Source organism: Anser anser (genome assembly GCF_964211835.1).
Source record: "Anser anser genome assembly, chromosome: 20".
In the NCBI taxonomy this organism is placed as follows: Eukaryota; Metazoa; Chordata; class Aves; order Anseriformes; family Anatidae; genus Anser; species Anser anser.
In genome coordinates this window covers 1,345,982-1,363,368 of record NC_139741.1, presented here as the reverse complement: position 1 = coordinate 1,363,368, position 17,387 = coordinate 1,345,982, and the positions used below count along the sequence as shown (strand labels likewise).

The window sequence follows — 17,387 nt, the reverse complement described above, 5'->3', positions numbered from 1 at the left end:
ATTCAAATTACGTCTAATTTTATGTGTGGAAAAGATTTATTTCAATAGCCTTGATTAAGACTAATTAAACATCCATATACCATTTTTTCAAAGGGTCTCAGCTCATTTTATTTGCAATCTACTGCAGCACATAATGCACTCTAATGCTTGGTGGAGCGTTTCTAAGAATGATGGGTCCTCTGAGTAGCACAGAGGATTGGTCTATATAGTATTCAGGTACTATATAAAAATATTAACTACCTTTTGTTCTCGTTTAATGAATTGCTGAACTCTATGAGACTTGGTTTAGGCAGATGTTCTGTCCAGTTCCCAGAGTTAGCATAGAAGATGGAATTCTACTAGAAATAATTAATTCTAAATCAAACTTACCAGTAGTTTTTGAACTTTTAAATACCTAGAGCTGTTTCCAACTGTTATTAACTCAACTCTTTCAAAGCAAGACAACAGCCTATAGAAAGAGCTAATTAATACTGTAAAGACATACGTAGTTTTGATCACAGTGAGACACAGCTCTCGGTAACATTTGAGGTAAGCCACCTGAACACAAGATAACAAAGAAGATAAACTTCATGAATGTTGAATATTTGTCTGCCTAAGACTTTTTCCTTGTGTTACTTCCTGTTGTTCGGAAAGCTAATTTGGGCAAGCTGGTGTTTCTCTGCCTCTAACATGTCATGGTATAGTTGTTACAAAAAGGAAGTGTGTCATCACTGTGGTTTTAGTTCCCTACTTAGAGTAAACGACATATAATTTCAGTTCAGATTTGCTTAAAAAAAATCCAGCCTTGTCTAAGTCTACTTGCTTAATCCTGACGGTCGTTTGCATCCTAAGAGCAAATATATGCACAAAGAAATTTTACTGTTAGAGGATTAAATATCTAAAGCACCAACTTTCTTTTGACTACGTCTTGGCAAGGTAAGTGCACATTTTCCTTCTATTTTAAAAGTTCTGCTTCAAGGTTTCTTAGATTTTGTAGAAAATCTTACATAAAAGTTTCTATTTTTTTATGTAAAAGATTTTATTTTATTTTAGTTTACCACATGTAACTCAAACAGTAACAATAAATAAAAGTATCATCTTTGACTGCTTTAAGGAAGCTGATAAAACAACTGCATTTTTAGTAACATTAAAGGCTGTTCACAATCAGACTCCAAGGAATGAACAGCGACAGCCACCACGTTGCTGCGTGGTTCCTAAGCATTGCAGCTCTTACTGCGTACTGACAGAAGACCCTACCAATACCTAGAAAGGGTTGAGCTAAGAAAAACCCCAAAACTATTTAATGATCAGTTCCTTTGTTCTTATGATTTTAAGAGAAACTCTTGACAACACCAGCCTGTTTATTTTCAAGAAAAGCACCTCTGGTCCAGATCATAAGTAACACTGGACTTCTCATGCTCTCGGAGGGTGCAGGCAGAGCTCTGTAACCCTCAGGCAGTAAGCACTGAGCTACATTTGTACCGGCAGCTGCACCTCAGTTCCGCACAGCATGCAGAAACTTCTTGTGAAATGTTTGTTTCTAAAAAAAACCAACCAAACAAAAGGTTTGCCGTTCCTGCTTTTATTCCTTTTTAAAGTATGTGACGAGGCATTCTCCAGGCAACTGTTACCATATAGGTAACAAAATCTTTTACCTGAGCTGTAGCTGATTACTAAAATGGTTTCTAGTTCAAATTTAACAATGAGGATTCATCTCAGAACAGAGTCTGGTTTTATGATTTAGTTGAACTGCAAAGAAAGATACATATATATACTGCATGAAGTTCAACAAGGCCAAGTGCCGGGTCCTGCACCTGGGGCGCAACAACCCCAAGCAGAGCTACAGGCTGGGAGATGAGTGGCTGGAAAGCTGCCTGGCCGAGAAGGACCTGGGAGTATTGGTGGATAGTCGGCTGAATATGAGCCAGCAGTGTGCTCAGGTGGCCAAGAAGGCCAACGGCATCCTGGCCTGTATAAGAAGCAGTGTGGCCAGCAGGTCGAGGGAAGTGATTGTGCCCCTGTACTCGGCTCTGGTGAGGCCGCACCTCGAGTACTGTGTTCAGTTTTGGGCCCCTCGCTACAGGAAGGACATGGACGTGCTCGAGCGAGTCCAGAGAAGGGCGACCAAGCTTGTGAGGGGTCTGGAGAACAAGTCTTACGAGGAGCGGCTGAGGGAGCTGGGCTTGTTCAGCCTGGAGAAGAGGAGGCTCAGGGGCGACCTCATCGCTCTCTACAGTTACCTGAAAAGAGGCTGTAGAGAGGTGGGGGTTGGTCTATTCTCCCACGTGCCTAGTGACAGGACGAGGGGGAATGGGCTAAAGTTGCGACAGGGGAGTTTTAGGTTGGATGTTAGGAAGAACTTCTTTACCGAAAGGGTTATTAAGCATTGGAACGGGCTGCCCAGGGAGGTGGTGGAGTCACCATCCCTGGAGGTCTTTAAAAGACGTTTAGATGTAGAGCTTAGGGATATGGTTTAGTGGAGTACTTAGTGTTAGGTCGGAGGTTGGACTCGATGATCTTGAGGTCTCTTCCAACCTAGAGAAATCTGTGAAATATATCATTTGCTGCTCATTTGCCATGTGAGGAGACACCCGTTGTTTGTTCTCTGGCTACAGATCACGTCTATCACTTCTTTCACTTTCCTGGGGGACATCAGCAATACAAAGGACTGCCATTTGGATATTAAAAAGATAATCAAGTTCACCTCTCTGATTTTTGGGTGTGAATACATTAAGTCCTTTGGTAGATATGATAACTTCTCCCTATGGCAAAGTAAACACTGTCTGGCATATTTCAAAATTACCTAAACTTAGAAGCATACAGATGTGCTTTGTTGTCTTTAAAGTACTATAAGAAGAAATGTATTTCTAAAAATAGCACTACTACTTTCAGTCATTCTTTAGAGTAGTTATATTTGAACAAGATGGAATATATAACACTCAGAAGAAACACTTGGTTCTGTTAACGCAGGTGAAAGAGACACACTGGACAGAATAAGCCTTACGCTCTGAAGGTGTCTCACGCAAAATTCAAGAAGCATCAGCACTGAAGCAGTTCACTAATTTGTCTCATCTGTCACCGTTATTTTATCATCTTAGTATCTGATTCATCTAAAGATCAGTTTCCTGTTCTCCAGACAGATTCAACAGGTAAAGATTATAATACAAATCTGAGTACTACACAAATGTAAAACAGAACATACTAATGGTAATATAATTTGCATAATCTCAGAAGTTTTCAAGAAAATGTCACAATCTGAAGTATGTTTGTGAGGAATAAGATGTTAGAAGTACACTTGTGATAGACAGCCTTTTGCATAATAAATCAGAAGAATTAGATAATTAAGATTTTCCTAGGTATTTACAAAATGCGCCAGACAGCTGAGATAAGGAATACAAACAATTAAAATAAGTTACTGCTGTCGTTTACAAGAACATTTTCAATTAAAGCTTTTCATTTGACCATCCGTATGAGCATGGTTACATTTCCCAAATTCAGGGGAACAAAGGAAAGAAAAAAGTGGTATTTTGTAAATTTTACATGGTGCCTCCCTTCATCATTTAAAAGGAGAAGTGATGAACTTACAGATCTAATGTGGTCAGCTTTAGAGAGGAGGAACTACTACAGTGTCTACATTCACACTTCACTGAGTACTTAGTAGAAAACACTTTCCTTTCACTACTTTGCTCCATGTTCTTTTTTTAATCTTCACATACATTATATATAAACCTCCAACTGTCAGAATTTAACAGTTTAAGAGCTGAAGTTCAAGACCACCTATTCAGTGAGAATTCCCAGCAGTTGAACGCTTCCTCCTACATGCAGTGAACATGAGGTCAAGTTAAAACACATTTTTGATCAAAAAGGCTGCTGGCTACTATTCCCTGAGAAGTCCGATTCAAACCTCTCAGAACCAGCACTGCTAAACTAATACCGTATTTTATCCTTTTGTAGGTGACTAAAGAGGAAGATGAAGACAAAGATACACAGTAAACCACATTTTGCGTTCCCTGTTGTGATAATTTTTGCTTTGTGTTTGCAAGTAAATGCAAACCATACTGAGTACCCCAGAGTTATAAATGAAACCTGGAATCCCATCAGCCAAAACCTAAGTGGCAGCCAGAACATAATAGAAGCCAATACAAATTCTCCTCCAACCATCAATTTCAACAGGAAAACAATGACTACTGAAATGCAGACAGCCACCTCTCAGTCTCTCTCTTCAACAATGAGGCAAAACTCTTCAGTGTCTTCATCTCCCAGAAGTGCTGTTTCTGCCGCTGGAGGACCTAAGAATACCAGCAAACCCAAGACTACACGGACAAATGAAATGTGTGAAGACAATAAGTCTCTTATACTGATTTGCTTCATTATAATAGCAGTGCTTGTGCTCATCTGCACCTTCTTGTTTCTGTCAACGGTTGTAATAGCAAACAAAATGTCTTATCTCAAAAAAGCTCAACAAGGAAAACGGAGGCCCAGAAGCAATGGCGATATTCTGGCTACCAACAGCTTATGGCCAACTGCAGCAGGAACGTGGCAGAAGATGCCTAAGGAGGCAGCTGGAACTGACTTGATAATGCAAGAGTTACTAGCAGGGAGAGATGCCGCAATCCAAAGGAAAACCCAAGATCAAACTACTGAGAGAATCACTAGAGAAACAGATAAACAAGAAAATGAAGAACTGAAGTCACACAAAAGCATTTTAACCAATTTTGTGGTTGAGATTTAGATCAGTCAGCTAAAAAAGCCTCAGCTTTTACATTTTTTATTAATTAATATGATAAAAAATGATTAATATGAAACAAAAACTTAGCTTTCAAATAACAACTGAAATTGTAACACAGGAAAGCTAAACTCACACCTTAGGGTTTTTCATTTTATGGTAGTGGGAATGCTGTAAAAATGTGTAGATCTAGGAGTAGGACTGCATTACAAAGCTTCTTTATAAATAGCGCCAAGGTTGGTTTAACTCCTTTTGACCAGAAATCACAGCTGAAGTAGCCAAACAGGATAAAACAGAAGGACAGAAGTTTGTCCATTCTCAAAGACCATTGGGGGGAAAAAAGGAAAGGATGGTTAGTCTAATAAACACAGCACACTCTGAAGTGCCACACAGGCATATCCAGGTTGCTATTTAAGAAAACCGTAGTTCAGTCACAACTATGACACAATTACTGAAACAGGAACTAGTCTCTCAAAATGCCCCTTCCACTTTCTCTATCAAAAACTGTTTAAATCAGCTCAACTGTTTTTGAACTAGATTGATAGCAATCATATTTATTGTTTTGAATTTGTGCATAAATATATGAAGTTTGTACTGTATATTACAATATAAAAAGACTTCCATTTTGTTATCCTCAATAAACTATCATCATCATTTTTTAAATAAAGTATATGTTATTTCTCTAAGTCAAAATATTGTAAGAAATATTACACTAGACATTTTGGAATATCATATCCCTATCACATCTGCTGAATGTCAGTAACAGTCTTCTCTGATACCTAGGCGTGATTTCTTACCTTGTGAAAACATCCATATGGAAAAATACTACATTTTGTCCTAGTGCAACCAATTAGAACATGTCAAAAATTTCTTCAGGAGCAACCAATACTTTTAGTTATGTTATTCCCAGAGACCTGATTTTCCCGTATATATTGGCAGATGCCTGCATCTAGCCTCAGTATAGAGGAGCTTTGTTATTTTAAGGAAACATGAGAAGCTTCTTTTCACAGGCTACCTCCTGGGTTAAAGATTTATTGCACCATGGGTATAGGTGTTAGAACTGAGTAACAACAAAGCTCTAAACTTCCTGCGCATCTGCAGTATCCTTGACACAAGAGATGGTTGTATGAGTTTGAAAGGATCAAGACTGAACACCAATTACTTAAATTCCACTCCATCACCTATAAACCTACCTGGAAGGGCAAGTAAAGAAGCAACAGAGAAGAAAGACAACAGTATTATGGAAGTCAGGAAAGAACAAGATCTCAAAAAAATAAAAAATAAAAAATAAATTGCCTGTGTCAAAGGTAGTTGGTAAGGAAGATAAAGCTGGAAAAAGTTTGAAAGCTTAGCTCAGAAGTAGGAGTCATTAGAAAATAGACTTCAATGAAGATGGAAAATAAAACTACAGGGAGAATTCAAATGCATCTACTGTAAGGCATGTATTCAGACCTTAGATCTCAAAGGGAGAAGGTGCAACACAGCACGCAGGTAGGATGGGGGGATAGGATATCGTGTCTCACATTTCTAAAACATGAGGGGAGAGCACAAGAAAAGAATTAAGGACAAATTGTGACAGATTGGTGATGACAGCTTAGTATTTAGAGGAGACTAATCAACAACATCTCACATTTGTGACAGAAAGAGAGTTAAAGGGCAGGGTAGGGAGATGCTGCATTACAGTTGCCTTTTTCTTCCCCAAAATGACCATAAGCACATGAGGCAACAGCAGAGGCACTGCAAGTACTAAAAATGAATCTGGGATAGCAGATGTGGGAATCTAACCTGGTGTAAAACTTGTCACAGCTAAGAAGATAACAGAACTAAAAAAAGGAGAACGAATCTGTAGGAGAATTAGCCAGCCTGGATCAGGAACACAGTCAGTTGCTAGCAGAAAGCAGATAAAAAGGGTGAAACAACATTGTCATAAAATAAAATAAAATAAAAAAAAAAAGGAAAAAAAGGAAAGAATCACGATCCTATCAGTGGAAAGAAGGAAAAGAAATAGTAATGAGGGTGTGATCTGTGGCTGAAGACAGGTGGAGACTGTGATGAGTGAAGGGAATGTAGATGAGATGAAGGACTCAAGAAACTGTGAGTTATGATGTCAGTATGGGATCAGGATTTGTCTGTGCTGCAGGAGTAGGGAGAGAATAAAAAAGAGCCAGTGCAACCAGAAGAGAAGCACAGCACATACAGGAAATGAAGAAGCTGCAGAATGAGGACATGGCACTAGCTACTGTTGTAGGCACAAGAATACACTTGCAAAATGCTGTGAGGACATTTGTGCAGGTTTCTTTTGCCACGCAGCCTTTCTAGGCAAAAATGCTTAAGGAGACAAAAAATACGAAGTAGCCTGGTTTGCACTAAGGGATGCGGACAAAGAGACAGTGGGAAAACAACTGCTCAGAGAGCACCGTCCGCCTTTAATGACAACAGCAAGTACCAAAGTTGTCCAGACAGAATAATAATGTGGGGAAGAGGAGGCAGGGGGAAGGGTAAAATCTATAGTTATCCGCCTTTTAAAACAACTACGCACATGAAGATGTGTAAGCAAGCCAGTATCTTGTGATCAGATGGCTCTCTATGACTCACCGCAATGAACTTAAGGTTGCTTTTCCATTAATAATCATGACAGTTCATCAAAACCACCACCAAAATTATATCTGTAAAAATAAAATCCAAACCTACTTCTATGTCAATCAAAAATTTTATAACTATTTTCAAAGACAGGAAACCAAGCATTTATTAATTTCTTCACAATAGACACAGACTCAATAAAAGCCACAAGCACGTAAATATTTAAGTTTTATCAAATCATCAGAGCTGAAAAGTTTGCTCTTAAATCATGCAAACCTTGAGCTAAGCTTCTTAGTAATCTCCCTACTCTTGGCACTTCCTGCAGCAAGTGTTGGTAAACTTCCTCTTCAGCTGCAGAAACTTGCTTCAATGTGAGAAAAGCCATTTTAAAACTGCTCGGCTTTCAGCACACAGTCCGTCTTTGTAAGGCTTCAAACAAAAAATAAGATGCTTGCTTGATAAACCATAAACGTCAAGGTAAGAATCAACTTCAAGTTGTCACTGCTTAATATTTGCATTATTTGTTTTTAAAGAAACTGCGTGCAGTGCTTTGTAAGCACTTCGTAAGTTTCTGACAGTCAAAGCTCTTGTAGAATGTCTCTATCCTACAAGCATTATCTCAGTCCTGAAATGTTGTTACTATGAATTATCATGAACTCTGTATGTATTATTTGACTGTATTTTGAAAAGAGGGGAGCAAAAGAAAATGAAATAGCATCATTTTTATCTGTTATGAATTTTATACAGTTTAGATTATACGGTTCTCTAGAAGCATTAAACGCATAAAATTAAATTTCAGGTGCAGTAGTAATGCGTACTGATTTTCTGAAGACCATTTCACGTGACTAGTATAATAATAATAAATTAGATCGAAATGCACGGAAGTAATTTCAGATTAAAAAAATCACTATATAGTGGCTGTATTTTACATGATTTGTCTCATACAGAGACATTCAGAGACCTGAACTCTAAACAGTACAGGGAAAAAAGTGTTTCATCCCAAACACTTAACATTAACACACCCCCCGTCATTACAAAAATGTTCCACATGCAGGAATTTATACTAAAACAGTCTGAGCACGTTTGAGTGATGTTCCATTACAGTAGCAGTATTTGGAAACTTTAAAAAAAATATTACATTCTAACTGCAGAAGTGAGGCAAGAACAGGAAATAAAAGTAACAGAACTGTTAACAGCTTTTAACTCAGGCTTGGCTTGTCTCTTTCAATCTTTAAGGTATAAAACAAGACAATTTTCTTTGCTTTTGTGACAATACTGTTTGTCAATACTTCTGCGAGTGTTTCATATTTTGTTTTGCATCCATAACCATTTAGGTGAATGATTAAAGTTATTTTGAACCATACTTCAGACTTCTTTCCCAATGTCTTTTTCTGATAATGTGAAAAAATAATAATTATGACATTCTCTTCAAAGTCGCTTACCTTCAACGATCAGTAATACTGAAAATCTGTCTGCTGCTTGTAAAATCAGTGACAAACCTGCTGGTTATACAAATGGCAACAGGCATGAAAGTTCAAACAGTGAGTCTAATATTATTTTTATACTACGTATAACATAACATTGTCTGGTGCCTGTGAAGTGGTACTTCAAAAGTTCAATTTAGCATGTTCTACTTTATTTCTGATGTAGGAGAGGACGCATTTCAATGGACTGCAGGGAAATGGTGCGCAGCCAAATAATACTGGCTCTTATCTCTGGAGAAATCTGGAAATCGCTTTCTACCGAAACACCCTCAGATGTTTCCATGAGTGAAAGAAATGTATATACCAGTACCAGGAGTCCAACAAAAAACAGTTTTACTATGTATCGATTGCAAACAACCGGACCCAGTCTGCACACGTTTGGCAGAGCACTGACTGCTGTGATGACAACACCTCGCCCGACTGGAATATGCAAAGAGCCTAGCAATGAAAGCCTAGCAGCAATCATAATTGGCCTAATTTTGGTTAGTATGATAATTGCTATTATTGTGATTATTCTGTGGAAGTGCTGCAAAAGGCCCCTTCTAGTCAATTCAAACTGGGCTGGTCGTTCTCCGTTTGCAGATGGAGATACACCAGATATCTTTATGGACGCTGGCCAGGCTACCAAGCGTTCATCGTTTTTATCTGTGTTGCCTTGGAAATTTAGAGAAGATACACACTTCCAGCATGACCTTATCATGTCAGAGAAACCATCCAGCTGCACCACCGGTCATGAAAGCAGCCAACCGCCTCCACCAGCAGAAGACTGCTCTGCAGCCAGGATCTCCGTTTCCAGCGCCGCTGCACCGCCTGTCTCAGACGCAGCAAGCTGCACAGCTGGCTCGTGTCCTCACCCCTCTTCTGGGTCCTCTGACCTGCCACCTCCACCTGACTGGCTCAGGGAACCAACTGAGGATCATGGTTCGGATTCCAGCAAACAAGGAGAACTTCACTCAGAAATAAAGGAACAATTTCCCCCCCCTCCTGAGCTAATCATTTAAGAGATTTGTGAATCACTGCCACAGCTAGAACACCCTCCAGAGATGGCCAAAATCACTTTCCAACATGCTTCTCATTTTTCTTAAATGAAGCATTCTTCAAATAACTCAACAATGGAGAAGTTGCCACAAGCAGGAACAGCCAAACCACAGCATGAGCAATGGTTCCCCAGCACTTACTGACTTCAGCTTTCACAGAAGGGAACAACCTAGTTCTGCCCAAACCAAATCATGCCAAAATACAATACAGATGGAGCCCACTGCACAGACAAGTAGCAACTCCAGATTTTGGAGACTACAGAAAACAGCATGCATACCTTTGTGTGTCAGCACATACGTCTACATAGCATACAGATGGACACGGAGCTTTCAAGAAACAGTATAAGCTTTAGAGGTACTCAGAGCTTCTAACAACTGTTTGTCCTATTAGGCTGTACAAGTGAATGCAATGAATTCAAGCTAATTTTAATAAAGCTTTCTAATTCAAAGATGTTTTGGTTGCTTAAAGCACAACAGAGAATTTGCTTAGATACAAAGCTTCCAATTCAGAACAAAATCCGAATGCTTTGACATGCACACATATCGGCTATCTTTCATAAAAAGGTCTATTTTCTGCATATGACTGGAGACTACTTGGTAACAGCGGTTGACAGGCATTTAAAATAAATCCTCATAACAGCCATCAGTTGCTCTTCATTAATAGGAAGGAGATTTCCTCCAGATCAAATATTGCCAAAATATTTAGTGATATAAAATCTCTAGTCACTACATATTATTTTTTGGTAACACAGAGAATAATAGTGAAAGTAAAGAATTAATATGGTGGTCACAAAAAAGCTGAAATAGTTCCAAGCACGTGAAGAACAAGCATGAAGAAGCCTTCTTTTACCTAGGCACTTTTCATTTTTGTGGATAAATAGAAACAGTTCACAGAACACCCAATGCAAATAACTATCAGAATGAGTTGTGCATGTTTACTCATCTCCTTTAAAGCAGTCTTTTCAGAAAAGATTTAATCTTATTTATATAAACTTCAAAAATTGATTTATGGTTGTCTAGATGCCAGATGCCTTTTAACTCCAGATGCTTAAGCGTTTTAGAGGTTCCTTTCTGGGTCCTGACTACAAGAGAAGCTTGCTGCCCTGTCTAGAACCATGCATTTTAATATGCTATTTGATGGGAAGTTGAAAGATGGTCTCAAAGGTAAATTAAAAAACAGATATATTTTCCTGGTTTCGAATGCTTAAATTTATAGAAAGAAGCTGCCAGATGCTGAAGCTAGGTTTCCACGACATCTCTGCAAAGAGGCAAAGAGCTTGCAGTCTTGAGTTTGTTGGAAGAGGGAATATATTTGTATGCATTGTGCAGACCACTTGTTTGCACATATAACAACAAATTTCAAATTATTTAAATTACCACTAAAAAATAAGTCTTAAGATGTGCATATGCAATTCTATGCTGATGTGGGTACAATGGGCACAGGAAAAGATATTTACAATTATTTTCCTTATTGTTTATATAAGATGTATACATCTGTGTGCCTGAAGAACAGCTTTCCAGTTGCTCAGAGACTTCTGTAAGGCTTGTTGCGCTAAATGATGTTAAAATTAACAGCATTATAAACAATATATATACTCTTACGATATTGTTTGGAGAAATGCAGATAAAGACGTCCTACAGAAAGCAGTTAAATCCTACAATCTGGGCTATATTATACCTGACAATACAGGGACAACCTGACCTGAGCAGCAGAAAACTGAGCATTTTAAAACTATGAAAAGATATCCTAGCAGTGTTGCTTAAGAAAGCTCAAGATAGGAAGCCTAAATTAACATTAACCTTTGCTACAGAAGCAGAGATTAAATGAAGGTAAAAAAGAAAACAGCTTGCATGACTTTTTAAATGGGAACATTTAAATGGACTCAAAGGTTAAGCTAAAATAGCCCACCACAATTCCACTCAGTACTGTTTACTTAGCTAATTTTACATACTATATTATGATGCATTAACATGGCTAAAAAAATATAGTTAGGGAGAAGTTAACTAAGTCAAATTACAAAAGCCAACTATTTTATTGAATATGCACGCTTTGCAATAAATTTGAGTCAGCACCAATGACAGCTCTGCAGTCCTCCAGTGTAGTACAGATCAGGTGGTTGCAGAGCCCCAGCTAGCAGCAATACGATGCAGCTGAAGAGGCAAGCACAATCCACAGACAGCAACTGTAGCTACTCTCCAGAACAAGACGACCTCTAAGCTTAAATCTTTCACAGAAATGATGTGCTGATATTGCAGAAGAGATTACGGTAAGTTTGCATTTTTTGTTTTTAATCACAAAAACCTACTACAAATTTAGAGATAGAAATAAGAACAAAATTATTAGTTGATGACAGATGCTTGCACCAGAAATTTGCTGCAGTGTCAGAGATTTCTTACTAACATTAAATCAGCTTCAAACATGTGTTAGCAGCTTTGAGAATGTAACTGACGTGATAATATAGAAAAATAGCAATATGCATGTTACCATGAATACAGAATTTGTTTTTCAAACTAAATTCCTAACAATTTAAGATGTATTTTAACCAATTCTACTTAAGCAAATAGCATGCATGTATGGGGGGGACTGCTACATTACTGCAGAGATTTGTGAAGCAGATCCAGTTGACAGCCATTTTTTCATCTTGTATAAAAGAACACATTATTCCAAACATAATATAGGCTTGAAATCACTAAAAACAAGAAGCAGACATTGTATAACATTTGGAAGAGACTTGCATTTTCGGAAGAAAGCCCTCATTTGAGCTTGATGGGGAAAGGGAGATGAAAAAACAAGTCTCATTCTGCCAGACAACATGACAGTCTATGAAGGGATGCTTTGTAAAGTCTCTCTTGAACAATTATAAAAAGGACCGTGCCACAAAGGGGTTTATTGATATTTTTACTTAATCTCTGCTGCAACTAATCATTGCAAAGACAGCCCTTACAAATAAATAAAATATATTACATAGATTTAAAGGGTGTCATTTTGGTATATTTATTTTTAGGGAGCAATGGAACACCAGATATTGAAAGCATCTACCTGTCTGCTGGTCCTTCTGTTATTCATACCCACTGTTTTGGTTATCTGTCCTTCTAACTGTACATGCTCAGGAAACAACAGGAATGTGGACTGTTCAGGCAGAAACTTAACTGTACTGCCACATGGACTTCAAGACAACATTACATATTTAAATCTGTCCTTTAACCAGTTCGTAGATCTTGATCATCAGCTGACAAGATTCACCAACTTGAGGACCCTTGATATTTCAAATAATTGGCTCAAGAATATTCCTGCTCATCTGCCCAAGTCCTTGTGGGAATTATATGCCATAAATAACAACATTAAAGTTCTTCAGAAACTTGACACAGCTTACCAGTGGAATCTTAAAGTGCTTGATGTTTCTAGGAACATGGTGGAAAGAGCTGTACTCATCAACAACACACTGAGCAGTCTCAAGTTTCTCAACCTCAGTAGCAACAAACTTTGGACAGTTCCAACCAATATGCCCTACAACATAGAGACAGTGGATCTATCCAGTAATTTCTTGTCCCAGATACTTCCAGGAACACTGGTGAGATTACAGCACCTTACAAGCCTCTACCTACACAACAACAAGTTCACATACATTCCTGACAAAGCTTTTGACCAGCTCTTTCAGCTACAAGTAGTAACACTATATAACAACCCCTGGTCCTGCAGCGATAAACAAAACATCCCATATTTACTTAAATGGGTGCAGGGAACCACCGCCAGCGTCATAGGGGCTCCCTGTGCTAACGAATCTGTGCTTTGGGTGAACGCCACGCCAGCTGCAGCTGCTCCCACAGTTCCAGCCACGAACCGCATGATTAAAGGAATAAAGGCAGCAGACAAAGCTGCTTCTCCAGTGGCAACTGAACCATCCCAAATGACAAAAATGCATAAACAATTTAAAGCTAAGGAAGTTACTACTTTGGCTACCTTAGGCCAAACTGTACTGTTTACGAGCACAGACCGGCCGCTGCTCCTCTATCCAGAAGACCTGACAAGTAGGAAGGTTAGCTCTTACGAAGCGGCAGCCACACACACAATCTACATTAAAGATTCAACTGACGTGAACTCAAGCCTGACCCATCCAACGGGATCATCCACTACTCCCATGACTCTAAGTATCACCAGCGGAATGCCAACAAACTACTCAAAAATGCCTCAAAGCACAACTGCTACCTTAAGGAGAGAGGAATCCACCACAAGTATTTTAAACACTGATGTGCCCTCCAAAGCAAGTATCTGTGAGGTGTATTTGTTTTATGCTGTAATGCTTAATGCAGTGGCAATGTTTATTGGCTAGGGGCTTGTATTCTTGTGAGAAGTATTGAGCTTATTCCTGTGATACATAGCTGGAGGTAAGACATCCAGGTCAAATAATTACTCAAAATACAAAAAAATTGAAGTTCTGACTGATCTAAAGAAGATAACAGTTCTTAAAAGAAGTGCACACTAATGTCTGGATACTAAGCTGCTACTTATTTTAATGTCTTAATTGAGTAAAACTAACCTATGATTTTGTTTTTAAAAATGTGCTTATTTTGTATTTAAATTTTTAATTTTACTTGCACAGAATAAAACATCAGAATTTTAAGTACTGATTTTATGTATGATTTTGTCATAAACAACTGGAAAAAATAGAAGTCTTGTATCATATCTGCATTGTCTTGCTTGACTTGCCGATGAGCAATCCTTGTAATATAGCAGCACAGATTCTTTGTTATGATGACATGCATAAGGAAGGGAAAAATAAAGAAACTAAACCTAGCTGTTGCACTAATCAGAAGTTATTCCTGAGAAAAATTGCTAGCATGTATATCTATGTTTGCTTCATATGTATTAGGATATTTTAAATACGAAGAACAACAGTTTTGAATTTAGGAATTAAATATGACAATGCAATGATGTCTATCTAAGAGAGGGTAAACTGAGAAGCCAACGTGGTCCAACTTCAGCATGGGAAAAATGGTAGGGGCTGATACCTCTTTTTGCTCTGTCTTGACTTAGAGACTGCAGGCAAGTTATTTCTCGCTCTCCATACTTTAAAAAAAAAGATAGAAGTAGAGGAAAACACAAGATGTTCAATGCCATGACACTCTCCAACAAGGAACTTACCTACACAAATTAACCAAATTGACCACTAAGTTGCAATCAAAAATCTGAAATATCTGTCACTATGCTACGCTTAAAAGAATGCTGCAATTCAGCCAGAGTGTTTCGAACTACTTTTTAAACACTGAAAAAAAAATCAGCCAATTTCTAGTGCAAGTTATGTAACATACATCAACTAAGCAATTAGTTTAACAGCTGTCATTTAAACAATCCTTGAATGCTTTGACTTAAAAAAATTAACTAAATCCATGGCATTGAACATGCCCAAATCCTTGCCTTACAATGATGAGCACGAACGCTATTCTCCTTGACATCTGCACCATCAATGAGTAGAAATAGATGCACGCATGGTTTTCACCACCTTAAGAAAATTATGTGGCAAAGGTACTTGATATACTACTGATGAAGTTTTGCAAACAGCATGAAATGAAACCTGAAGAACAAGTTCATTGAAAAATTATTATTCACCTAATACTGCATATCTTTATACAATGTTTTCCATGCATTTCAAGCCATTTAATTTCCAGTTATTGTAGCATGAAGGTGCTGCAAAATCCAGAAAACCTCAATACCAGGACTGGAGCCCTCTACCTATTTCTCCTAGGTGTCAGTGCGGGCTGTAGACCATTTACAACCTGGTATCAGAGAAATCATAACTTTCCAATTGTGAACAATATTTCTATAATCAGAAATGTGTTTTAATTTCTAACAGTAAATGTTACACGATGAATTTGTACAGTTATTTCATTGGCATTTAAGTAAAAATAAAGTTATGTTTGTATTGAACTGAATTAGTCACAGTGCTTCTTTTCACATATGCATTGCTATCATATACTCTTGGTGGATAGGTAATAATTGCTGAATAGACACTATTTTATTATACAAACCTACTTCAAGCAGGCATTTGGCTCAATCTCTACGTCTTATGGGGGAAAATTATGGTATAAGCCAATTGTATTATTCTGATATTCAAGTTTTCCTAATATTGTTTATTAATAAGCTGATGTGATAATGGTAACATTGCCTACCCTTGCCATTCTTACTCTTTAAAGGTTGCAACCCCCTAAGACATGTCTATCTGCTATAAAAAGGTACTTTCTCCAACTCAAAAAAAAAAAAAGTATCTTCGTGTTTAATAGAACAGAAAGCTTTTAAAGAAAAAACCCACCACTGACACACCACTGACATTTCATAGGCACTTGAGGTACACAAGAACTAGTTACCCAAGTCACAGTTAAAACAACCTGGACTATAATCAATATGTGCACAGTGCCTTCAGTAGCCAGCAGAAGTGCCTCATTAACCTGAGCGACTACCAGCAGGCTGAAAGTTTCCCACTTGCACAAGTTCCATATATTTTCCCCAGGTTAAATAATCTGACACAAACTGAAATTCCAGTAAGTAGGATCAGTATCCGAAAAAATGCCACTGCCTGCCACCCTTTTTGGACAGGTAATGTATTTGCTAAGTACTGGCTGACACTAAATCAGTATCAGCCTACTTATTAAGTTCAGAATTAGGAATTTCCTAGAATTATCTCACCCATATGGTTTCATCCCACACAGTTTAAAGCAGCTTAGCTTGCAAGGTAGGACAGAGATCACAAAATGAGGTACTATAACTACAACGTCTTGACTGAATTATGTTGAAGGAATTACATGAAATGTTACATGTTTTTGCTGAGCCATTCAATACAGGATGCCAAATCTTACTGGATGCAAAACGTCTATGTGGACTCAACTTTTAAATGCTCTGAGCATGTTCCACCTACAATGAGACTACCCAGTGAGCAGTGAAGCTATGAAAAAATCCTGTTTTCCACAAGTAATTCAGGGCAAATGGCAAGTCTACTTCAAAGTTTTAAGCATGCTGATAAAAGCCTGGATGTGCACATGGGGTTCTGTGGTTTTCTAAATACACGTACTGATTGGGAAACAGACAAATCACAGATGTGTATGGAAGGGAGATGGCACCTCCTTCCAAACTCTAGGGCTCTCTCTTTACCCACAACTTGCCCTTGGTAGGTGCAAAGGAGGGCTTCTTAGTCAGATTGCCTTCAACAAAGCAGACCGAAATTTAGGCTCCTTGTATTTTTCCGGCATACAAATGAGTTGATAACAGAGCTGGAGTAGGCAGGCGACCGGGGGAGTCGGGCACTTGTTGCTTGGCAACAGCGCAGCCAAATTGAAATAAAAGCAAGAGGCAAGGATGTGAACGCTACAGAACCAGTTTCCTTTTAAACATGCTGGTCATTTGGTCTCTGATAATACAAACACAATAATCTATCCTCAGAAAATTCTTTGTTGGAAAATAACTATCCAACAATTCAACATGATGTTCAACAGCCTTTTTGAAAATGGTGCTGTCTTCTGTCTACTAATTGATTACCCAGAAGAAGTCTAGCATGCCTTCTTGTAGAGATGTTGGCTCTTAAAACATTA

General features: G+C 38.2%; 3 protein-coding genes across 7 annotated transcripts in view; 2 read left to right on the top strand and 1 right to left on the bottom strand.

Annotated features, from left to right (window-relative positions):
• Positions 1-17,387, bottom strand: part of NF1 (neurofibromin 1) — a 98,380-nt gene that overhangs the window by 29,131 nt on the left and 51,862 nt on the right. The gene's annotated exons all lie outside the window — the stretch shown is intronic.
• Positions 760-5,372, top strand: EVI2A (ecotropic viral integration site 2A). Of its 3 annotated transcripts, XR_014574195.1 has the most exons (3): positions 760-915; positions 2,950-3,128; positions 3,934-5,372. XR_014574195.1 is itself a non-coding variant. In XM_083806100.1 (2 exons), the coding sequence occupies exon 2, from the start codon at positions 3,950-3,952 to the stop codon at positions 4,709-4,711; it is 762 nt and encodes a 253-aa protein (XP_083662226.1). In that variant the 5' UTR covers positions 777-915; positions 3,934-3,949; the 3' UTR covers positions 4,712-5,372. The 3 variants fall into 3 exon arrangements, 2 of the variants coding, with proteins under 2 accessions (XP_083662226.1, XP_083662227.1); XM_083806100.1 differs by lacking the exon at positions 2,950-3,128 and having other exon boundaries at positions 777-915; XM_083806101.1 differs by lacking the exon at positions 760-915 and having other exon boundaries at positions 2,991-3,128.
• OMG (oligodendrocyte myelin glycoprotein) lies at positions 11,893-15,732 on the top strand. Its single transcript, XM_083806099.1, has 2 exons — positions 11,893-12,073; positions 12,812-15,732. Exon 2 carries the CDS (start codon positions 12,818-12,820, stop codon positions 14,135-14,137), a length of 1,320 nt encoding a protein of 439 aa, XP_083662225.1. The 5' UTR covers positions 11,893-12,073; positions 12,812-12,817; the 3' UTR covers positions 14,138-15,732.

Bases quoted from the DNA above. Each gene is read 5' to 3' on its own strand.
- EVI2A (XM_083806100.1), top strand. From the start codon at position 3,950: ATGAAGACAAAGATACACAGTAAACCACATTTTGCGTTCCCTGTTGTG.
- OMG (XM_083806099.1), top strand. From the start codon at position 12,818: ATGGAACACCAGATATTGAAAGCATCTACCTGTCTGCTGGTCCTTCTG.